We start from the raw sequence: 24,396 nt of genomic DNA, 5'->3' as shown, positions 1-24,396 counted from the left end.
GAGCAGGCTGCCTGCCCAAAGGACCACTCATGATGAAGAGGAACAGACAGAATCACCTGCTCCCTCCAGGGGACACAGTGTCCCATTCGGCTACGTCCCTGCCCCTCCCCCGCCCCCGCCCCCGCCCCCCTCCCCGGCTCAGCTCAACCGCAAGTGCTCTTGGGACTGAGGATGAGCGTTGGTCACGCTGAACTGCGACTGCGCAGGAACCAGATCCCACTGTCTGGATACTTCTCTCAGGGTCTGACCACAGACTTGCACCCACCCGCCCTGTTGAGAAAGCTGAGGTGGGGATTGAACCTTCAGCTTTCAGATCTCATTTTACCGCAAAACAGGCAGAGAGAAGATTAATAGTTGGGGGCCAAGAACTGGTCTCTGTTCTCTTACACTCCCAAGATTGCAAACTCAGCTTGTTATTTCTGTACCCCACCTCTCATTCCCGCCCCCAAAGTAAGTTACACCACCCTCAATTTACGAGCATTTTCTTTGGAGTTTTTTTGTTTTTCTTCAAACTATTTGAAGTATATGAAAAGCTCTGGTCCTGTCACACCTTAGTTGGAGACCCGCGTGTTGGAGTGAGAAGAAAACAAGGAAGTTTTCCTGGAAGGGGACGCCCCCATTGTCCGCTGCCACCCAAGCAGATCTACATTTCTGGGCTCAAAAGTGGGCTCCTGATAAGCGGCTGAAGGATGAAGGAGAGGAAAAAAGGCATCGCTGACTGAACTGGAGCTACATACAGCTAATAAATCAAAGAAGCATGTCTAACAAGGATGAAAATCTGCGGGCCTGGTGGGACTTTGCTCTGGATTTGGCCTCCTGGTGTGGTCAGTCCAGTAGCAGCTGAACACGTGCTGAGCGCCAGAGCCCGTGGTGACCAGCTTGTGGGCAGATTGCTGGACCCGGACAAGCCTCTGGCGACTTACCCTGCCCTTCAAAGAAAGAGTACGAGGTATTTACTACTTTCCCAATACTGAAAAGTGTATCTCTCCGGGCCGCGGCCGCTCGGGGTTCCTTAAAAAGACAAGATTAAGTTTTCTCCTCAAACAGCGTTACTTAAGGCCAGGGAACAGCTCGGCACTAGAGCACACACATCCGTACTCAGTCTCCAGCACCAATAATAATAGTAATCGGAACGATACTAATAGTTTCGGCATGGTTGCTTTGGGCAGGAACTGACTCTCCACTAGGGACACTTGGCTATAGATGCGGTGGTGGGTGCCACTAGGCTAAGCCTTTACCGTCCCATCTCTCGGCCCATTATCTCATGTGGCATAGGGCCAGTGACAGCTGTTGGTGTCCATGTGTTCCAGACAGAAATACCCTTTCTAGTTGTTCTTCAGGGATGTGACTGGTGAAGCCTTGAGCAGTGGGGACTGTTTCCCCTGGGTACCTCGCTGAGCCTGGATAGTTTCAGGGGACCCACTGGCTTAGTCAAACTCTAGATATTTAACTTAAAAGCAGAAGTGAAAGGAAGAGCAAATGCTGGTGCCCGAAGGGTTATTCTGATTTAGACTGGCAATAAAAATGCAATTGGCTGAGAGTTGGCACGGCCAAAGTGCAGCCTAAATATCTTCCCTCCCCGGACAGCACAGCTGGCACTTTGAGGAGGTGAGCTGCAGGCTACCCTTGCAGAACAACAATGGAGAAAGAGGATCAAGAGAGGACAGGGGTGAGTGTGTGACTGGCAGCAGCCAGACCCGGGGGTGAGGGTGGGGGGCTGTTCAGCTTCCTGCGGGACTCCCCAGAACTCTGTTATTGCAGAGCCTGCCCTCGGCTGGATGCTCTGTCTGGAAGAGGGCGGCTTGCTCAGAAGTCCAGCAAGCAGCGGGGTTTTATAGGAGTCAGTGCGATGTTTGTAGACAGATGCGGGTTAGGAATCCTGCCACGGGACCAGCTGTTGGAAAACTGCCTGGAGCTGGACTGGGGAGTATGGCTCAGCTCATAGAGGACTTGCCAAGGGTCCAGAAAGTCCAAGGTGAAGCAGGTATGGCTCACACTAGTGTCTTAGCACTTGGGAGGTGGAGGTAGGAGATATGGAGTTTGAGGTCAATCTCAGCTCCAAAGAGAATTCAGAGCCAGCCTAGAATAAAGACCCTGTGTCTCAAAAAAGAATTTTTTTTTCTTTTCTGTTCCAAACTCATAGTGTAACTGAAGATTAGGTGTAGATTTTCTTATTTATTTATTTAAAAACAGTTTTTTGTTTTGTTTTTTGTTTTGTTTTTTGTTTTGTTTTGTTTTTTGAGACAGGGTTTCTCTGTGTAGCCCTGGCTGTCCTGGAACTCACTCTGTAGATCAGGCTGGCCTCGAACTCAGAAATCCGCCTGCCTCTGCCTCCCAAGTGCTGGGATTAAAGGTGTGCGCCATAACCGCCCGGCATAGATTTTCTTGATTGAGAAAAATTTCCCGTTTCTTGAAACACATTCAAGAAATTTACATTTTAACCCTTCCCACGGCATTTGCCCGTACGTGGGTGGGGAGAGGCAGGCATCTGTGCAAAATATTTTTATCAGGGTCCATAACACATGGACTGGAAGCGTGAACTACGGCATACAGAATGGGCGTGGCTTGGGAGAGAGACGCACCTGTGATTGGTTCCAGCTCCTCCTCGTTTTAGCTGCGGCTAAGACCTTGCCAAGATACTTTATTTCAATAATTTAGTTATCGAGACAGTTTGTGCATCTGAGGCTGGCCTCAATCTCCTGATCCTCCTGCCTCTAACTCCCAAGTGCTAGGGTTGTGTGTGCCGTCACACCTAGGTGCCTTCCCATCTGTCTGATAACCACGCCCTCCCCTGGGTGCTGGAACACTTGACAATGCACAGGACGTGTCTGGCCACGACTGGGTCCTCTTGCCAATACTTCTGCTTGGTTGGTACTGTGGAGCAGATGACCTCACTATTGACATTGGGCATGGGATATCTCTGGAACTGTCTAGAATGATGAGGAATGTCCCAGCCTCTACCCACTTTACTTCTGGTAGGACAAATAAATATCCCATAGGGAGCAGAATCCGTCTCTCCCTGAAACCCAGAATTAGAGTTAACCTGGGAACTGTTTTATTCTGGTTTTGCTGTTTGTTGATTTTCCGGTGCTGGGGACTGAAGCCAGAGCCTCCTGCACGCCAGGCAAATGCTCCGCCCCTGAACCATCCATCCCCACAGCCATTTTCTCCCTTTCAGTTTAAAATGGGGGCTCTCTAAATTGTGTAAACTGGCTTGGAACTTGTGATCCTCCTCCCTCAGCCGCCCAGGTGGCTGAGATTCCAGGCCTGTGCTGCCACCACCCAACCTGTCTGAGATTGTCATCCTGCCTGAGAAATCGTTTTGACAGGTGAAGTGTTATCACCTGTATTTGATAGGAAGGCATCCGGGGCTAAGGGTCTTGTGACCCTTGAATGCTCAGGGTCACAAGAGTTCCCATGCCTGCTGCTCAAACAAGAAATAAAAAGAACAGAGAAGTCCCCACAGGGTACACTCTGCTGACGAGCACCTTGGAAGGAAACAGCCCAGACACCACTAGCATGGGGCGTGGGCTGACCTCGGCTGCCTGTCCCTCAGCTGTCTTGGCACGAAGCCTGGGGGTTAGGAGAAGCCAGGGAGGCCGAGGCTGCACAGTCTACTGAGAAGACGCCAGACAGCAGTTGGGCCCAGCTGTCCCTCAGTAGCCGTGCAGCTCAGGTCTCAAAGCTACCTAAGAACTGTTGAATGAAATACCTATCCCTTTTTTTCCTACAAAGCAGTGCTTTGGACAATGAACACATGTTGTGTGAAATGTCTCTGCCACAGCTGCTTCAGTGTCCTGGAGAGAATCACCTCCCCTCTGTCCTCCCTAGGTCCTCAGGGTTGTTTTGTATTGACTGACTAATTAGCCCACCTATGTGTGACACTATATAGACCTGATGGGGTTGGGAGGCCTCCTTCCCTGCACCCCTAAATCACATCTGACACACGGTCAAGCCTCTACTGAAGCCTCAAGATGTTTCCCCAGTAATTTGGGGGAGAGTGGGGTGCTGAGGATGGAATCCAGGACAACCAGGGCCTTGTCCATGCTTGCCAAGTGCTCTGTCACTGAGCCACGCCCTATTCCCCAATTCATCTCCTCCCTCTCCTTTGAAGAATGGAAGGGGTGAGGAAGAAAAAGAGAAAGAAAGAAGGCTGACGTGAGACTGTAACTCACGTGCCATACGATTCAACCACATAAAGATACAGTTCATGGCTCCCAGAAGATGGAGGGAGGCCCAAGGCTTCATAGCCTCAATGGTTTTGGAAGCAGATGGTCAGACTAGGTGGCAGAAGTCAGGCACAGAAGGACACGGGTTGCATTATAAGACTGGGGTGCGGACTAGAAGAGCGGTTGCCAGGGGCCTGGGGAAGAAGATCATAGACAGTGCTGGTCAGAGTCCACCGGTTCTGTTACGTGGGGCGAGCAAGCCCTGGTACTTCACATCAGGGCCTGGTGTTGCAGTTAGTGATGCATCGATGTGCAGTGCTGTGAACATACTGTCTGTAGCTACGCCTGCCGGAGGTGCTTGGAGTTCACCAAGTGTATTTATCTGCGTTCACCACTGTGCATGGTGGGGAATGCACTGATGGGCTAACCTGTGCTAATCATTTCACAAATACATATGTGTTAGAACACCACATTACACACCATGAAGAAAACCCAGGCCTACCTACTATTTTGAAGTCTGGAACACAGGAACACAAACTCACTGGAAGCCTAAGCTACAGAGAGTTCAAGGTCAGCCCAGGCAACTTAATAACACCCCCAGAAAATGAAAGGTTAATTTGTAAAAACTTCCCCCCAATTCTGTTTTTGACCTAGAATTAAAAGCCTTTTTCCATTGCTAGTTGGTGCCAAGTCTTGTTGGTCCTATAGTTCCAGGAGGGCAAAGGGGAAAGGACCCAGCTTGGGGGCAAAATGGTCAGTTTGGGTACCACAGGCAGGATGTGGCCTCAGGAAGTACACTCCCTTCAGAAAATAAAACAGCTGCCAAGGGGCTGGAGGAACAGCTCAGCATCAGGAGCGCTGGCTCCCTTCCAGAGGCCCCAGGTCCAATCCCCATCACCTACACTGGGCAGCTTACAACTGTGTAACTCCAGTTCCAGGGGATCTGACATTTCTGCCCTCTCTGGGTACCGACATTCACGTACGTATGCCCACGTACAGACCCACATGCATATACATAGTCACAATAAATCTAAGGCTTCAAAGTTGTTAGCAGCGAAAGGACGCTCATGGGGTTGATACACTGGCAGTTTCTTTTGGGTAAGGGTATCCATTGTACAACGGTTATCTAAGAAAGCAGGGACCGCTAGGGACCTACTTCTGAGGAAGTGAGAGGTGCCTCTTGTGAGGGCCCCCAGCCCAGCTAGCTCACTTCTTGAGAGAAATCTCTAGAGCTGGAGACAGAGATTTGAAAGCCTAGGACTCCCCTAAGAGCTTTTCCATCACAACCTGTTCTTGAAAATCTGGCACAGGCTAGGTGTGGTGGCACACAGCTTTAAAACCACGGGCAGGGGCAGAGAGAGAGAGAGAGAGAGAGAGAGAGAGAGAGAGAGAGAGAGGGAGAGAGAGGCAGAGAGGCGGAGAGGCAGAGAGGCAGATCTCTGTGAGTTTGAAGCTTGGTCTACATAGCAAGTTTCAGGACAGCTAAACCTATATAGAGACTCTGTCTCAAAAAGAGACAAAGTCTTCTCAAAAAGAAGAGGCCGGGCAGTGGTGGTGCACGCCTTTAATCCCAGCACTTGGGAGGCAGAGGCAGGCGGATTTCTGAGTTCGAGGCCAGCCTGGTCTACAGAGTGAGCTCCAGGACAGCCAGGGCTACACAGAGAAACCCTGTCTCGAAAAACCAAAAACCAAAAACAAAAAACAAACAAACAAACAAAAAAAAAAAAAAAAAAAAAAGAAAAGAAAAACCAAAACCAAAAACAAAGCTAATAAGGGTCTAAGCTGTCTAGATAAATGAAGGCACCTAGCAGGTAAACCTTCTGGCCTAAACTTGATGCCTGGAAGCCACGAGAAGGTGAAACAAGGGAACTATCTTCTCAAAAGCTGTCCACATGCCCTGGCACACACATGCCTTTGGAGAACCCCCCTCTCCTCCCCCCCGCCCCCCCCTCCCCCGCCGCCACAGGATCCTGGTATGTGAGGAACTCTTGGGAAAGCAGCTGCAGTGAGGTGGCTGCACAGGCACTTGCTGAAAGTCCCAGGTACCCTGGCTGTTTAGGCAGGAGGATTGAGCCGAGGCAGAGAACAGTCACACGGGGGTTGCCTGCTCTAACCTCTGCGGATCAGTCTTTGGATATAGAATAGACTAGAATGACTGTGTGCACACTGGAAGTTCAGCAGGGGACCTCCCTTGGTCCCTCACTGGCATCTACCCTACCTCCCACAGAAGCTGACATTGGTCCTTTCCCTGGCAACGCTGATTGCCGCCTTTGGCTCATCCTTCCAATATGGTTACAACGTGGCTGCCGTCAACTCACCCTCAGAGGTAGGTCACTGTGGTGAGTGACCCATGGCTGCTTGTGGAGGGACTTGTGGTCCCTAAGGTGCAAACACAGCCTGCCCCTTAAGGGATAGGAGAGGGAAGTCCCTTCAGGACCCAGGCCATGTGAACGACCAAGTCCTCAGACCTCAGATTCTCATGGACATATCTTTCTGTGGCCTGACTGTGTGTGGAGTCATCTGGAGGGCAGTGGTCACAGCATCCATAAGGCTACAACCATTCCAGAGTGTGAGAAACACCCCGGGGGTGGGGTGGGGTGGGGCTGGCCTGCCAGAGTTCTTCCCAGAGTGTCACAAACAGCACACTACCCAAGCAACTCTGTCCCTATTTCTGGCAGGGCTGTCCCACCCAGCAGCTAAACGCCTATCAATTCTTTGTGCGAAACAAACTGGTTCTGTCGGTCTGTGCCCTCTGTCCCCCAGTTTATGCAGCAGTTTTACAACGACACCTACTATGTCAGAAACGAGGAAAAGATTGAGTCCTTCACCTTGACGCTGCTGTGGTCCCTCACGGTGTCCATGTTCCCCTTCGGAGGCTTTATAGGGTCTCTCATGGTTGGAGCCTTGGTGAATAAATTGGGCAGGTAAGAGATGGGTAGGTGTGTGTGTGTGCACTTCCTGGTGTTGGTATGTGAATATAAGCATGCTAGTGCAAGTGTTTATGTGTGCACGTAGGAGCCGGGGTAAACGTTAAATGTCTTTCCTATGTTGCTTTTCATTTTTTAATTTCTTCTTATTATTTTGCGCATAAGAATGTTCTGCCTCCACTTAAGTGGGTGCTCTGCCTGTGTGCCCAGTGCCTGATGAGGTCAGAAGAGGGCGCTAGATTCCCTGGGATTGGGATTCAGGATTGTTGTAACCTGCCACATGAGCACTGGGAGCTGAGCCCAGGTCCTCTGAAAGAACAGCAAGGATTCCTAACCACTAGGCCATCTCTCCATCCCTTTCTTTATCAGCTTTTTTCCAACATATTTTTTACTGAATCTTAGGGAACTTCACAGTGCCCAGTCTTAGCAGGACCACCAACCCATTCACTCCTGGCCCTCAGCGGCAGCACTGTCCATGGGCCTCAACATGGTCTCAGGTGGTCATCACATCACATCAGCGTGGCCTTCTGAGGCAGCAAAGCCCCACCGGCTGGGCTGACTGGTCAGTGTGTTTCAGAAGCCTGCCAGGCTTCATGCCTCCCCTTCCCCGCTGTCCCCACCGCCTTTCTCTCTCTTGTTGGGACTCCAGTCACTCACACCACTGTGCCTAGCTTTTAAGATGTATTGTGGGGATCAGAACTCAGGTCCCCAAGCTTGCATGCACAACAGGCACTTTTCTGGCTGTTTTTCCCAGCCTCTGTTCCTATTTCCGAAACAGTGTCTCATGTAGCCCAGGTTGGCCTCATGCTCACTTCTTGGCTTCTTCCTTCCAATTGATGGGATTGCAGTCACGTGTTTCCTTTCCCCTGAGGGACCAGAAATAGAAAAAAGTACGTCCATAGCTAAGCAGGGGCACAGTCCTATGATCCCAGCTCGTCAGAGGCAGCAGAGTCTAAAATTTTAGGCCATCATACATGGCATAGTGAGATTGTGTTTTTCAAACACACACACACACACACACACACACACACACACACACACACCCTGACAGGAGTTTTAGTTGGCTTTGCTTACTTGCTTTTATTTTTTATTTTTTATTTTATTTTATTATTTATTTTTATTATTTATTATTTTTTATTATTATTTTATCTATTATTTATATTATTTATTTTTATTATTTATTATTTATTATTTTATTTTTTTATTATTTATTATTTATTTTATTTTATTTTTTATTTTATATTATTTTATTTTTTATTTTTTGTTTACTTGCTTTTATTTTGTCTGAGGCTGTGGTCGTGGAATTCCAGCCCTTGTGCGTCACTGATAGAATGGATGTGTCTATGTGTCTTGAAGCCATGTTGAAACCTCTGTGGATAAGGTGGTTCTATCTTCCTTTGTTTGGTCTTGGGTTTTGGGGGTGTTGTTTGTTTGTTTGTTTGTTTGTTTTTGTTTTGCTATTGTTTTGACTTTTTAAACAGTAATATATATATATATATATATATATATATATATATATATATATATAAATATATATATATGAGTTTTGTCTGCATGTATATATGTATATATACTGTGTGAAAGCCTGTTTGCCTACAGAGTTACAGACTGTTGTGAGCCATCAGGTAGGTGCCAGGAGTCGAACCCGAGTCCACAGAAGAGCAACCAGTGCAACCAGTGTTTTTAATCCCTGAGCCAACTCTTTAGCCATCTTTGCTTTTTTTTTTTTTTTTTCTCTCCCCAAGACAGGATTTCTCTGTGCCCTGGAACTCCCTCTGTCTCTAGCTCTGGGGTGCTGTGAGCCACCACTGCCCAGAGTGGCTTGTTTCTCTTTGAGGCAGGGTTTTAGAAGGTAATCCTCCTGCCTCAGTATCCTATGAGTTTAGGACATGAGCCACTATGCCCGGCTCTTTTCGCCTCTTTCTAATAGCCCTGTGTCTGTGATATTTTTTACTTTTTCATCAGTTTATATTTTGGTGTTTCTCAAGGCTATTGTTGGGCCTTGATAGCAGACCGTATTAGCTTTTGTTGTTTTAATTCCTATGTTTTCCAACTTTTCCCCCTTCATTTTAACATCATTTCTTCTCTCATGAATTATACTTTGGCATTGTATCTAAGAATGCATCTCAAAGCCACCTGGAGTTTATACTTCTAGAATCTTCTAGTTTTACATTTTTGTCTATTATCTTATTAAATTACTATCTGTGAAGGGTGCAAAATCTGTGTCTAGACTCATTTTTGATTGTTATTTGGTTTGGTTTTTTTCTTTTCTTTTTTTTTTTTGTTGTTGTTGTTTTATTTTTGTTTTGTTTTGGTTTGGTTTTTGTTTTTCGAGACAGGGTTTCTTTGTGTAGCCCTGGCTGTCCTGGAACTCACTCTGTAGACTAGGCTGGCCTCGAACTCAGAAATCCACCTGCCTCTGCCTCCCAAGTGCTGGGATTAAAGGCGTGCGCCACCACTGCCCAGCTATTTGGGTTTTTAAAAACGTTTTTATCCTTCATTTTATTTTATGTGTATGGGCGTCTTGCCTGCATGTGTGTCTGATGCCTAGGAAACCAGAAGAGGTTATCAGTTCCCCTAGAACTGCAGTCACAGATGGCTGTGAGCTGCCATGTGGGTATTGGGACTTGAACCCAGGTCCTCTGCAAGAGCCGAGTGGTCTTGACAGCGGTCTGTAGTCTACATTCTTATGGTTTTCTGTCTGTCTGTTTGTTTGTCTTGTTTTTGGTTGTTGTACTGGAACTGAATCGAGGCCTCGGCACATGCTAGGCAACTACCCTACCCTCAAGTGGCATAGCCAAGGCTGTCCTTGAGACAATCTCCACCCTAGGCTGCCAGGTTTGGCCTGAGCTGCTGGATCCAGCAGTACTTAGGCCCACATACCTCAGCATTCTGAGCGCTAGGACTATGGCTCAGGGAGAAGCCCAGGCCTTGTATCTCAGTCCATGTTCCTCTGTCCCCGTCACCCGTGCCCTCTGACCTTTACCCCCACAGCAGGATATGCACCTGACCTCTGTTAGTTCCAGGGCCCAGCGAGGCTCACTGCTGTAACTAGGGAACGCTGCTGCCGGCAGACATCAAGGAGTGTTTGCTGACTGAATGTCTTGCTGCTGAATGAACAGTGAAACAGATGCATGAATGGGTCCTTAAGCTAACCCGACTTTTACCCTCCACAGAAAGGGGGCCTTACTGTTCAACAACATATTCTCCATCCTGCCGGCCATCTTAATGGGGTGCAGCCAACTTGCCCAATCATTTGAGCTAATCATTGTGTCCAGACTTCTGGTTGGAATATGTGCAGGTAAGGAACCCTTCCTGCTGGCTCCCAGGGATCTGATGAGGCCTGAGGCCTCTGAGGCCCAGAGACTAAAGCTGACTCTACACAGGTGCTTGAGTTTGTTCCTCACCCTCGTGGGTGGGCAGCGGGCAGGCCTTCACAAGGATGCTTTCTTTTGCTTTGTTTTTCCAAACCTGGGATTGAACCCAGAATCCCACAAGAGCTAAATAATCACGTTATCACTAAGCCACAGTTCGTAGCCCAGGAAAGTTGTTCTTCCTATGAGTAAACTATAAACCCTGAGTTCTGAAGGATTCTTCCAGCCTGGTCTTTTTCTCAGTATCTCAGCATTGACTAAGATAATGGCCCGTTGGGGGGGTAATGTCATTTAGTGAGCAGTGCCTTTGTTTGATAGACTGTCCTACGTCATGAGAACGAAAAGTTCTCATGAAAATCTGTTTCAGTTGTTCATCTGTGCACTTGTAAGAAAACCAAGTCGAACCACAGATTTCTGGGATGTTGTGGGTTATTTTTAAGATTTTTTTATTTTTGTGTGCATTGATGCTTTGCCTGCATGTATGTCTGTGTGAGGGTGTCAGATCCTCTGGAACTGCAGTTAGAGACGGTTGTGAACTGCCATGTGGATGCTGGGAATTGAACCCAGGTCCTTTGTAAGAGCAGCCAGTGCTCACACACTGGTGAGCCATCTCTCCAGCCCAATTTCTGTATTTTTTTTTAAACTGTGATTTGTGGTCTTAGAAAGGTTGAGGAGCTGGTTTGTAAACCCACAGCTTTTTCCACCTAGGCTTCAGGGAAGAGCCGCGGTAACTTTAGAAAGATCTTCCCTAATTGTTTAGAAAAGGAGGAACATTTAAAGCTGCCTCGGGGCTTCCCCACAGTCAGCCTTTCCCAGTGCCAGCCCAGAGCTGCCTTCCAGTTCTCAGGGCCCATCAGAAGCAGAGTGGGCACCTCCTCAATGCTGTCCTCCTGCATCTCCTAGTTGATGCCAGAGAGACCTTCTGTCCTTCCAAATGTGGGATAGGGTGGAGGGATGACTTTGGCTGGGGGTAAGCAAATCCCCCAAGTCCATTCCCAGGCAGAGAAGTTTGCCAGAGGTGGTGCACACCTTTGGTCCAGCACTCAGGAAGTAGAGATGGATCTCTGTGAGTTTGAGGACAGCCTGATCTATAATAGTTAGCTCAGGCCAGCCAAAGTGTAGAAGTATAGGATGGGAGTGTGTGTGTGTGTGGGGGGGGGTAAATGTATTGGGGGGAAACCTATAGCCCTTGGGCAAACTTCACTCAGTACTGAGTCATGCTCCCCACCCCCACCCCGCCCCTGAGAACGCCTGGGCAGTCATAGGTCATGGCTTCATCTGGCTTGTCTTTGCCTTTGTTTTTCCCTGCAAAAGCTTTTTAAGAAATAGAAATAGAAAACTTCCAGAAGTTGTCAGCTGTGAGCTGGTACGGTTTCTTTTCCATTGATCATGAGGATAGGTTAATAATAATAATAATAATAATAATAATAATAATAATAATAATTTAATGCAGTTTATTATTTATTTAATTTAATTTATTATTATTATTATTATTATTATTATTATTATTATTATTATTATTAAACAACTCTGGTCAATAAATCACAGCTAAAATTCCACAATTAGGGCTGGTAAAATGGTTCATCAAGTAAAAGTACTTGCTGTTACATTTTATAAAAAGAGAGAGAAACCAGGAATATGTTTGGTGGAGGCATGGTAAGGTATGGGGGAAGGGGGTGCCTCGGTGGGCCCATGCTGAGGCTTCCCTTCCCCCTGAGGGACCAGCCATAGAACAGAGAAAATAAATGTAATTTAAAAATCTTGACAGATGCTGGTCCTGGTGGCATACACCTATGGTATCAGCTACTTGATAAGCAAAGGCAAGAGGATTGGAAGTTCAAGGTTGGCTTGGACTCTCCGTTGGCTTGGGCGAACCCTGTCTCAAAGCAAAACAAAAGGGCGGGGAACAGAGCTCGGTGGCAGGACACTTACTCTTCCAGATCAAGGCCCTGGCTTCATTCACAACACACACAGAGAAATAAATCCTAACCTGTGGCTATGGGGGCTCTAATACTTGCCATGCTGAGGCAGGAGGATTATCAGTTTAAGACTAGCCTGACATGTTTATATGTAGCAAGACCTTGATTGTTTTGTTTTTATTTGCTTGTGTTTGCTTTTGAGACATTCTGTAGCGCACACTGACCTCAAACTTCTAGCAATCCTCCTGCATTAGCCTCACAAGTGGTAGGATTACAGGTTCATTAGCTCACCCGGCTATGACATTTATGGGGTTGGGGGGTATGTGTGGAAATTCCAACCTTTATATTTCATACACACACACACACACACACACACACACACACACAATTTTCATGAAAGATAATCAGCCAGAAAACAAAACAATACAGCTGCCAGGTGTGCTAAGTTCAAGACTTCAAGCCGGGCAGTGGTGGTGCACGCCTTTAATTCCAGCACTTGGGAGGCAGAGGCAGGTGGATTTCTGAGTTTGAGGCCAGCCTGGTCTACAGAGTGAGTTCCAGGACAGCCAGGGCTACACAGAGAAACTCTGTCTCGAAAAAAAAAAAGTTCAAGACTTCAAGACCAGGCTGCTCTACCTACAATGCTGCCTCTTGTAAAAAACAAACAAGCAAAAAAGTAGACTTTTAACAAAAGTTTCATAAGAAGGGTGACATTATTCCACATCTTTGCAAATCACTTTAATGTCTGTCTTAACAGCAGACATTTGGATTTTTTGTTGTTGTTTTCATGAGACAAATGATAGATTATAGTTATACTGTAAATAAGTATAAACAGACAAAAAAATTACAAAACTGCCCACCAGCCCCGGGACTGAGAACCATCTGGGTGACCTCCTCTAGGGGTGTTTCCCAGGAAGGGCACGGTGGCACGTGTGCATCACACATGGCCATCACACGAGGCAGCAGCCAGTGGCTCCATTATCAGCACTGCAGGCAGCAGGTGCGTATGCTGCCTGGCACGCGGGAGGGAGGAACCCAGTGGCTACTGGGGTGAGGTCCAGTCAGAGGGCTCTGGTAATCTGCTGCAGAATCACTGCCCAGCCGGCTGGATTTTCAGAGTTGCCCCTGTTCAGTTAGCCGTGGCAGTAGATGACAAGCAGCTTCTGGAAAGCGCCTTAGACCACCTGTACCAGCCACATAGCTCACCCGAGAACGAAGTAAACAGCCCAGCCGTGACTGGGGAGCAAAGGTAACTGAGCTTGCTTTCTGGAGGCTCACAGTTCATGGGTTTGTTGTTGATCAACTCCTTGGCAAGAGGGCTGAAGGCTTTCCCGGGCCAGAAGGAATGCAGACCTTACAACTGCTTCGCCACCCCACCTCCACGCCACGCCCTTCCCTCCACGCCACGCCCCTCCCCATGCCCCGCCCCCCCATCCAACTCTATAGGGTCTTCCCACTTTGCTCTGCAAGCTGCATCCCTGTAATTTTAGTCCTGGGGGCCTGAGACAGGAGGACTTCCAGTTTGAGGTTAGCATGGGCTACATTACAAGACCCCCCCCCAACAAAAATATACAAATTAGAGATTGCTTCTGGACACGTAAATGTACTTAATCCAGACACACCTACCAGACTTTTGTACTTGTTCTCATTTTGTCGTCATTGTTACTTTTTACGTTTATTTATTGAGTGTGTTTGTGTAAGTGAGGGGCACACGTATGCCACTCCCTGCTTTGGAGGTCAGAGGATAACTGGCAGGAGTCAGCTCTCTCCTCCCACCGTGTGTGTGGGTCCCGGGGATGAAAGCCAGGTTGTTGGGTTTTGCATCAAGAGCCTTTACTTGGTGGACCATCTTGCCTGGGCCTCTTTTTTTTCCTTTTCTTTTTAAGTTAAATCGCAAGCTTCCTTACCTTCTTACTTTTGTACTCGGGACGGAACCCAAAGCCCTGTGCACACTAGAGGCTCACTCTACTCATCTCCCCGCCCCCCCCCCCACCCATACTTTTTTTTTTTTTAATATTTATTTTATTGTTGAACTGGGGAAGGGAGCAGGTTGGAGGAGGTGTGAGCACATGAGTGCTGGAGCCTGCAGAGGCCAGAAAAGAGTCGGATCCAGTGGAGCTGGAGTTACTGGTGCTTGTGAGCCGCCTGTGAGGCTGCTGGGAACTGAACTCCGGACCTCTGCAAGGGCAGCCAGTTCTCTTAACTGCTGAGCCACCTCTCTGGCTCTTGTGTTTTTGTTTCTCGGTTTTTTTATATTTAGTTGTTTATTTTGTAAGGGGAAGCGAGCATTTGCCTCTCTCCTTCCACCATGCATATCCTGCAAATTGAACTCAGATCACGAAGGTTGGCAGCTGGTGCCTCTACCCACTGAGCCATCCCACCAGCCCCTAGCATCGTCTATTCCTAAAAGAGTCATATTTTGACATGATGAGAAATTTTACAAGATTACGTAGCAGGTGGGGGGCGCTGGAGAGATGGCTCAGTTCAGTTTCTAGTACCCAGGTTGGGGAGCTCACGACCACCTACCTATAACTCCAGCTCTCAGGGGGATCTGACATGTCTGTCACACCCACAAAACACACATGCCAAATCACATTACTAAATAAATAAATAAACCTTTTAAAACAGATTACATAGTGGGGTTCAGAGTATCCTCAGCCTACATAAATCTCAGAAATGCAGATTTTCCAATATATATATACTGAAATTTGTTGGTTTTTTACATTTTAAGCTTTTCTTCTGAGCTAACTTGCCACTCAAAGCTTTTCTAAGGCATGGCGCCTCTGTGTATCCCAGGCTGGCCTGAAACTAACCTTCTGCCTGCTATGTGTGTTAGCTGCCTAAGGCAGGGATTTATTGTCAAGTGCTGTCCCTAGAAAGTAAGCCAGTGGGCAGGGCTGTGGTGACTGATTCTTTTCTCCCTGAGGCAAAGGAGAGGGATGTGTCTAATCCTCTTCAGGGACCAGTCAGGAGCAGGGCTACGGGGTCTGGCTGAGCTGCACCCCAGGTAACACAGTCAAGAGCTGAATATTCCTGTCAGGAGCTTCGTCCGTGTGATTTTTTTCCTTGATGTTTAAGAGAGTAAAAATTAGAAGAGGTGTTTGCAAGGGCCATTCATTCATTCACTGTGTTATGGGAGGATGTGTGTGAGAGGCAGGGTGTGCTAGAGGCCCACCTCTGGGAGACTCGCCATATTTTTGAGACAGGGTCTCTCACTGAACCTGGAGCTCGTTGGTCAGACCAGGCTGCTGGCCTTCAAGCTCCCAGACCCCCTGAGTGGGGATTACCAGTATGTACTCTCACACCCAGCTTTATGTGGGTTCCGGGAATTGAACTCAGGTCCCCTTACCTGCACAGCAAGCACATACCAACTGAATTGTCCCCGTTTTAAGGGGCAGGGCAGACTAGATAGCTCACCTGGCAAGGTACATTGAGTTTTTGAAGACACAGTTGGTTTCTACCAGACATTTTCCTGGTTGTGTGTGTGGTTTTTCTTTTCTTTTTCTTTTTTCTTTCTTTCTTTTTTTTTTTTTGTTTGTTTGTTTTTTGAGACAGGGTTTCTCTGTGTAGCCCTGGCTGTCCTGGAACTCACTCTGTAGACCAGGCTGGCCTCGAACTCAGAAATCCGCCTGTCTCTGCCTCCTGAGTGCTGGGATTACAGGTGTGCGCCACCACCGCCCAGCTTGGTTTTTCTTTTCTTTTCTTTTCTTTTTTTTTAAGATTTATTTATTATACTTACCTGGCAGGGGAGATACCATGATCACGAAGGTGGTTTTCCCAGGACAAGGCTTATCCATTGCACTCCGGATGTGCTGACCCCTGCGATTTCCCTAAATTCGGGAAACTCGACTGCATAATTTGTGGTAGTGGGGGACTGCGTTCGCGCTCTCCCCTGTTTTTTTTAAAAAAAAATTATTTATTATGCATAGTGTCCTGCCTGCATGTATGCCTGTACACCAGAAGAGGGCACCAGATCTCACTATAGATAGCTGTGAGCCACCACTGGCCCTTGGAAGAGCAACCAGTGCTCTTAACTGCTGAGCCATCTCTCCAGCCTTCCTGGTTGTATTCTTGACTCCACTCTCCTTCCAGGTATATCTTCCAACGTGGTCCCTATGTACTTAGGGGAGCTGGCCCCTAAAAACCTGCGAGGGGCTCTTGGAGTGGTTCCCCAGCTCTTCATCACTGTGGGCATCCTTGTGGCCCAGCTGTTCGGCCTTCGGAGTCTCTTGGCAAATGAGGATGGTGAGAAGAGGCCCCGCCCCCGCCCCTTTTTCCCAAAGCCCCTACCTACCTAGCACCATTACTGGAAGCTTCTGCCGGCTGACTTCCCTATTCTGTCCAATGGAGACTGTTCTTCGTCCACGAACTGCTCACTATACAGTTTTACCTGAACAAACATGTGGTGACAAGTTCCTTCTAGAAGACAGCAAGGCGTCCCCACTCTCAGAAGGCACACTTCTACAGATAAGCAGCATTGTTACCTCCTCTTTCTCTGTCTCGAGTCTTGAGACACTTTTTGCGTTGTTGAGACAAGGTCTCATGTAAGCCAGGCTGGCCTCAAACTCACATGGTAGTCAGAATGACCTTGAACTCCTGGTCCTCCTGCCTCCACCCAATAAGTCCTGAGATTACAGGTGGACAAGACCACAACTGTTTTTTGCAGTGCTGGAGACCAAAGCCAGAGATCTGTGCAGATGCTAGGCAAACACTCTACCAACTGGGCCCAGCCCTATGCCCCTCTCTTCTCTTTTTTTCCCCTTCCTTCCTGTCTTTCTTTTTGAACCTTAAGCTTCTGGGAGGGAGACCAGTCGCAATGCTCACGCCAGCTGGGGCCTGAGAGACGCGTCTTCTCTAATAGATTATCAGTTCCTCCCAGCGGCCCCAGGAGATCATGTACTTTAAACACACCCATTTTACAGATACAGAACCTGAAACTTGGCAAATTGGAAACATGTGCAAAGTCCTGTTAAGATTCAGACCCTGTAGCCTGAGCCTGGCTCTGTGTTGCTTTGCCATGCTCTCCTGTCTTCCTGCATGTGTCCAGGACACCTTCATCAAGATGCCATGTTATCCCTATGAGCCAGAACCTAAAATGAATGGACTAGGCTTGAGTCTCAGGGAGCCCCAGGCAACAGGAGCAGAGTCTGTGCTGCATTGCACTGCACAGGAGGGAAGGGACCGTTCTGTCCAGAAGAGAACATTCTAGGCCTGGGCAGAGGAGACAAGAATGTCGAAATCCTTTGTGCTTTTAGTTTTATGGAACTGAAAAAAGGGTGACATGTTAGACCTCCACCCTGTCTGTGACTTTCCTGCCGTGCAAGGCTGGGATTTAACCTGACCCCTGGCTTAGGACAGCTGCGCTGCTATAACATGACTGCCAGTAGGTGGCGCAATAGGAAGAAGCACAGGAAGAGGGCACCCGTGGTTAAAGCTGCACAGTGGTCAGGGTTGAGATGTGGGATCTGGGTCAGTGTCTGGCAATCCTTGGTGCCTTGGTCAGGAGGGTTGCAATGTAGGAGACTGGGAGGAGGGGCCCAGGGGCTGGTGACCATGGCTCACAAGGGAGATGAGACCATAGCACTTGTCACAGACAGGGCAGGGGGAGAAAGGCATAGGGTCCCATGATGATCTGAAGCCCAGTTCTGATCAAGGGGCAGCAGGAGGTGGGAGGACATTGCTCCAGCCTAGAAAGTGGTGGTTCAGCCAGAAGCCGAACTTGATGTTGGGTGACACTCATATTCTAGGTGAAATCAGCCAATTTCTTGGCCAGGAGCAACGGACTATGAGATGGGGAGAAGGTTCAGAGGCTCGCGTGTGTCTTGAGGAAGAGCACAGTTAAACGAGGGTATTCCTGGCTGTCTCTCTTTTACGGAATCAACTACAAAAGACCAGGGGAGTTAGTTAGACAGAGTGGTGCATGGCTGTGACCCTGGGGCTCAGAAGGTAAAGAAAAGAGTCTGACGGACTTAAAGTCAGCCTGAGACACACAGTAGGTTTGAGGCCAGCCTGAGTTACGTTCTATTTTCTTAGAGAGAGAGAAAGAGAGAGAGGGAGAGAGAGAGATATGGTTCAGGATGTAGAGGCACTTGTTGCCCGATTGGATCCACGTTGTGCAGAGGGAAGTGATGTCACAGTTGTCTCTGATAGGTGTATGATCTCTGTGGTATTTTTTCCCTCCCTCCTCCTCTCTCTCCCTCCCTCCTCCTTTCTCTCCCTCTTCTCCACACACATAAATCATAAAATAAAGAAGTAAATGTAATAAACATGTAAAAACTCAAAACCCAAAGTGCACGTACACTGGGCATCATGGTGCATGTACGTCTCTAATCCCAGCCCTCAGGAGGCTGAGACAGGAAGACAAGAGTTCCGGGCCAGTCTGGACTACATGAGACCCATATCAAAAGGAAACACATGATTGGCTATTCGCCAGCTGTCAGGTGATTATGACCTCCTCAGATTGGATGAGCAGAATCAGCCATGTAATCACAAGCAGCCAGATTCAGCCTGTGTGCATACAGCTCTGCTCCCAGAGAACTAAGTGCTCTCAGCAAAGGCCCCAGACTCTGCTCTGCATGTAAAATGGGGCCAAACTGGTTCCCACCTGCTAAGGGGGCCGTAAGGAGGGTGTGAGCTACTTTGTGACTGACTGGTGGCTGGCACACACATGCCTATGACATCACTGTCCCAGAGCACAGGAGAAAAGGCAAGAGAGCCAGCGATGACTCTAGCGGGGGCAGGACTGCTCATTTGTCTTGGTAGCCACTTATTCTATTTTATGCAAATGGTGTTTTGCCTACATGATGTCCGTCTGTGCACCATGTGCATGCCTGGTGCCCTTGGAGACCAGAAGAGGTCATGAGATCCCCTTACAGGTGGCTGTGAGCTACTGTCTGTCTGGGTGCTAGAAACTGAATCCAGATCCGCTGCAATACCAAATGCTCTCAGCCGGAGCCATCCGCCCATCCTGTCATATAGCTATTTTCATTGTGAGCACATCATGCATGATTCTCAGTAAACATAAAGACAAAGAAACCAGATGCCCTGAGGCCGCCCCCCAAGTCAAGAGAGAGCTCAAGAGAGAGCTGCTCTGCATCTCAAGGCTGCTGTGAGCCCCTCAGCAGCAATCACTGAGGAAATCACTGGGCTGACCTAAACCCTCGTCGTCATCTTCTTGCCTTGGGTCCAGGCTCATCACCTTTGGAGATGGTAGGGTGGGTTTTCACCTGCTTCTGAACGTGATGTAAGGACATTCACTAGACACTGAGTGTTTACGCCCCATACCACACTGGACAGATCCCTTCAGGCCATCATTGTTTTCCTCAGAATCCAGCTACTTCCTAGGATCACGGGATGGCTACTGTGACCACTCTGTGGAGTATAATGGGCGTTTGCATCGCTGTCGCTCTTGTTTCTGAGTTTATCAGCATGGAGCTGACCACTCCAGTTCAGGTGACCTTGTGTCCCACACAAGCGTCTCTGGACATACCTGGGGTGGGATGGTGGGATGGGTCTCAGTTCGCTCCAGCCAGCTGGTCTCTAAAGGACAACGCAGGTCTGTTTAATGGCACATGGAGGCTTGCCTTTTGCCCACATCTGTTTTTGTTTGCCCAGCTCCTCCATGTGCTGTGGTTAGTCATGCCTCAGCCACTGTATTAATAGCCACCAGACATCCACTGAAAAAGTCAAACTTAGTCCCTAAAGAGCCCTTGTCCTCCCTCAGGGCGATGCCACAGGGTACCTGGCACAGTTCAGAGTAGAGAAAAAGGTCTCCACGTCTTCAGTGCTTTTGTGACCGTAGACCCTTGCTTGCAGGCTGGCCAATTCTCCTGGGCCTAACTGGAGTCCCTGCGGGCCTTCAGCTCCTCCTCCTCCCCTTCTTTCCCGAGAGCCCCCGCTACCTGCTGATTCAGAAGAAAAATGAATTAGCTGCTAAGAAAGGTGAGGTCTCTAGTGGTTTTCTCTTGACCCTGGGTCCCCGGGCTCTTCGGCTCTGAGTTCATGCTCTCTGCTCATCTCTCCCTCAGCCCTGCAGACCCTCCGAGGCTGGAAAGACGTGAGCCTAGAGATGGAGGAGATCCGGAAGGAGGATGAGGCCGAGAAAGCGGAGGGCTTCGTCTCTGTGTGGAAGCTGTTCACTATGCAGTCCCTCAGATGGCAACTCATCTCCACGATTGTCCTCATGGCTGGCCAGCAGCTGTCAGGCGTGAACGCGGTAGGGGCATCCCTGGCAGCCCGTGAGCTTGGGGAGGCAGAAAGCGGCATGAGACTGACCGGGTGCTGACGATGATTCTTCCATGTGTCTTTGAAGGGTTGGGGTATAGTGGGCCATTGGCCGTCCTACACTCAGGGCCCTCTGCCAAACCCCATGGTTTCTCCTCCAGATCTACTACTATGCTGACCAGATCTACCTCAGCGCAGGTGTGAAAAGCAATGACGTCCAGTACGTGACGGTTGGAACAGGGGCCGTCAATGTGTTCATGACCATCCTCACGGTGAGTGTCTGTGAGGTGACGGTCTCTTAAGACACTAAGGTGGAGGAATATCTGAGGAGTGTAAAAGCTCCCAGCCTTGAATGGAGCTGGGCCTTTGGACTGTAACATGCCCCCTGGGCTCTGACACCTCAGCCTCAAAGCTGTGCTGTAAGCATACCCCTGACTCTAGTGTGGGGGGGCAGCCATGGACCCCTAACACAGAGTTCCCACAGTGTGCCCTGACCTCTTCTATCTGGGTCTGCTGACCATGGCAGAAGTTTAGGGTCTTTGCACAGGCCTTGCAGGGAGCTCGTGACAAGCTGCTTAGGTTCCTGCGTGAGACCTGGCTCCCGTGCAGAGGAGCCAACCCGGCCCCCATGCGGACAGAATCTCTCAAGTTTACTCCAGTGCCTGGCTTCTTCTTTGCAGGAGGCCAGAAGCTTCAAACCCCAGGACTGAGGCTCCTGATGTGAGCTCTCATTTAAGAGTGAGCATCTGGGGCCTAGTAACCCAGCTGGACCTCCACACTGGCCACCTACCGATGCATGCTTCTGGGCATGCGTGTAACTCATTTACACACCAGTGGCTGGGCACACACTCCTCCTGGCCCCTCAAAAGTTGGCTGAGGGATAGTCAGGGCTATTCCTGTGATAGCCGCCTGCCTTTAGTAGGGGTGCTCTGTCCCATGAGGACACCTAGAAGCTCACAGTCTTCCTCCCCACACGCCCAGATCTTTGTGGTAGAGCTTTGGGGACGGCGGTTCCTACTCCTCATCGGATTCTCCACCTGCCTCACGGCCTGCGTGGTGCTGACGGTCGCGCTGGCACTGCAGGTAAGGAGCGCCGTGCTGATCCTCCACTTAGGGAACCCCAGGGAAGGTGGTGTCACATCGAGAAAAGAGAGGGGGGAGATCCTCTCAGGGCTCTTTAAACCAAGAATGAGGCCATGTTGGAGTTCTCTTTCTCTCACCTGTGTCCCCCACCTGTCTGTAGTTCACGGCCTGTGACCTGTGTTGTGTGTGTTGTGTGTGTTTCAGATGCCTGTCTCTTATTTTGAGACAAGGTCTCTCTATGTGGTCCTGGCTGTCCTGGAACTCACTATGTAGACCAGGCTGGCCTCAAGCTATTTTTACAGAAAATTGTAATAGAGTTTTACAAGGGAAAGACATTATACATTGGCCCCAACTGGACTAGAATATTATCCAAAACCACACAGAGAAGCTATCAACCTATATCCACATGTTACTTCCAACACATGTAGGATATTTGTTGTTCAAGTTTGCTTTTAGCCCATTGGCTACTTTCAGCAAATGAATACCACAATACACACAGGCGCGCACGTGCGCGCACACACACACTCGTACACACACTCACACACTTGCACACATGCACAAACACATATGCACACACACATACCCCCATGTACAAGTGCGAGATTAAAGCTACACATTTGGCTTAGGTTTTAAGAGCTGATTGCATAGGGAATCAATGCATAGTCAGGTCGGTCCTTAGGTTGCTGCCTTAATGGGAGAATATAATTATCCAGGCTGAGCACATAGTAGGAGGGACGGTTGAGTACAAACTTGTCCATGATCTCAAAGCATGTTAGTAACTTAGCTACAAGGTCCAGCAAAAGTCCCGCCCCTCTGAAGGCCAGAGGAAGAGATTAACACAGCAGATGCCAGCTGAACTGGTGACTCTGCTCAGAAGTGACATGTACGTTGTCACCAGCCTATGTTTTTACCATAGTAAAGGGACTAGGCACCAGCATGAGCGTGTTCTAGCGAGTATAGTCATTGTCAGATGTCAAGGGACCATGTTTCCTTCCCCCAGCGAATCCAGCTCCCCCTCAGGTGACTTCTAAGATCTCATCAAGTTGTGTGGCAGAGTCAGCAGAGTCGCTGCTGGAGCTCCTTCCACATTCTGGCGCCATCTCTGCCCTGAGGTCCCCGAGGTTCCCGCCCCAGCTGGACTTTGCATTGCTACATACTAACTACCTGTCTCTCCACCTCTACAGAACACCATCACCTGGATGCCCTATATCAGCATTGTCTGTGTCATTGTCTACGTCATAGGACATGCCCTGGGGCCCAGTATGTATCCCTTGGCTAGTTTTCCGGTTTCAGTGACCCACATCCTGATCCTTAATGATACTCTCTGAGAATCCCCAGGGAAGGTGGATGTGACCCCCCAAGTGGCATCTCCTTCCTCCTTTTAGCACAGGGTGGGAGGGGCTCCTTTTAGCACAGGATGGGTTGACAGTGCTGCCATGTTTGATTGGCAGAGTGAGCTCCACAGGCAGCTTCGCCATCCATCTGTCACAGCCTCTGCTATCCATCCATCATGTCTGACATCCTTATGAACTGCATCTGCATCCTCACTTAGCTACCTCACAGAGTCTTGTGTCTTGCAGATACTCACTGCCCCCATGGCCAGGTAGCTAGGGCGCCAAAACACCCATGGGTTCAAGGACCCTGGGAAAGTGTCTTCCCCTAACCTACCTTTCCTCCCATCTTCTTCTCTGTACCCCTTCCCTCTCACGCCTCTCCCTCATCCCTCTGCCCTCCCTCTCTCAGGTCCCATTCCTGCCCTGTTCATCACTGAGATCTTCCTGCAGTCCTCCCGGCCAGCCGCCTACATGATCGGAGGCAGTGTCCACTGGCTCTCTAATTTCACGGTCGGGCTCATCTTCCCATTCATTCAAGTGAGTGGGACCCGAGGCCCCAGCATCACCCACATCCCCAAGCTGCCAAGCCAGAACCTTGTAGCACACCTAACCATGCCGGTCCCTCTCCCCACAGGTGGGCCTTGGTCCCTACAGCTTCATCATCTTTGCAACCATATGTCTCCTCACCACCATCTACATCTTCATGATCGTCCCAGAGACCAAGGGCAGGACATTCGTTGAGATCAACCAGATTTTTGCCAAGAAGAACAAGGTGTCGGACATACATCTGGGGAAGGAGGCAGAGCTTAACAACCTCCCACCTGCTACCTCGGAACCTTAGCAGAGCCAGGCCACCAGCCAGTGTGGCCAGTCTGCATGGACCTCCTGTCTAGACTTTGGTTCTGGATTCTCGTCTGTGACACTGGAAGGGAGATGAGCCTGGTGAGGAATGTCAGCTCTGTCACCAGCCTCCACTCAGTGCAAACATCTGACTGGCTTTTGTGCATTTCTTCTGTCATAGGCTCTTGATCACATGCAAAGCCACCCTTCGCCTTTGCTGGGTTGACTTTGGTGAGGGTCTCGTAACATCGCTTTTCAACAAAAAGAGTTACTGCAAGACCAGATGTGACGATCATATTTTACGAGCAAAACTGACTCTTGTGTGGCCCCCATGGACTTGGAGAGGCCACTGGCGTCTGCTCGGGATTGATGTCATCCTCTTCCCTGACCCAGTCATGTCACAAAGCTGGGGCACAGACCGTTGGGGAAACAGACACACTGAGTGTGAATTATTAACTGTAAACGATACTATTCTGTGTAGCCAATAAAACAGATCTGATCACTTCTCACCAAGACAGACCAGTTCT

At 49.0% G+C, this 24,396-nt stretch overlaps 1 protein-coding gene and 1 non-coding gene across 2 annotated transcripts; both read left to right on the top strand.

The window, feature by feature from the left end:
• Positions 1–167: 167 nt before the first annotated feature.
• Slc2a5 (solute carrier family 2 member 5) lies at positions 168–24,378 on the top strand. The gene is made up of 13 exons (XM_034502876.3): positions 168–949; positions 1,588–1,669; positions 6,397–6,495; positions 6,933–7,093; positions 10,273–10,397; positions 16,482–16,634; positions 20,205–20,330; positions 20,417–20,604; positions 20,774–20,884; positions 21,594–21,695; positions 22,880–22,955; positions 23,439–23,566; positions 23,664–24,378. Exons 2-13 carry the CDS (start codon positions 1,640–1,642, stop codon positions 23,868–23,870), a joined length of 1,506 nt encoding a protein of 501 aa, XP_034358767.1. The 5' UTR covers positions 168–949; positions 1,588–1,639; the 3' UTR covers positions 23,871–24,378.
• LOC117709659 (U1 spliceosomal RNA) lies at positions 16,121–16,284 on the top strand. Its single transcript, XR_004606907.1, has one exon. It is a non-coding gene; the product is annotated as a U1 spliceosomal RNA (small nuclear RNA).
• Positions 24,379–24,396: the final 18 nt, after the last annotated feature.

This window comes from Arvicanthis niloticus, chromosome 5 (assembly GCF_011762505.2).
Source record: "Arvicanthis niloticus isolate mArvNil1 chromosome 5, mArvNil1.pat.X, whole genome shotgun sequence".
In the NCBI taxonomy this organism is placed as follows: domain Eukaryota; kingdom Metazoa; phylum Chordata; class Mammalia; order Rodentia; family Muridae; genus Arvicanthis; species Arvicanthis niloticus.
This window is presented reverse-complemented; position numbering and strand designations above follow the sequence as displayed.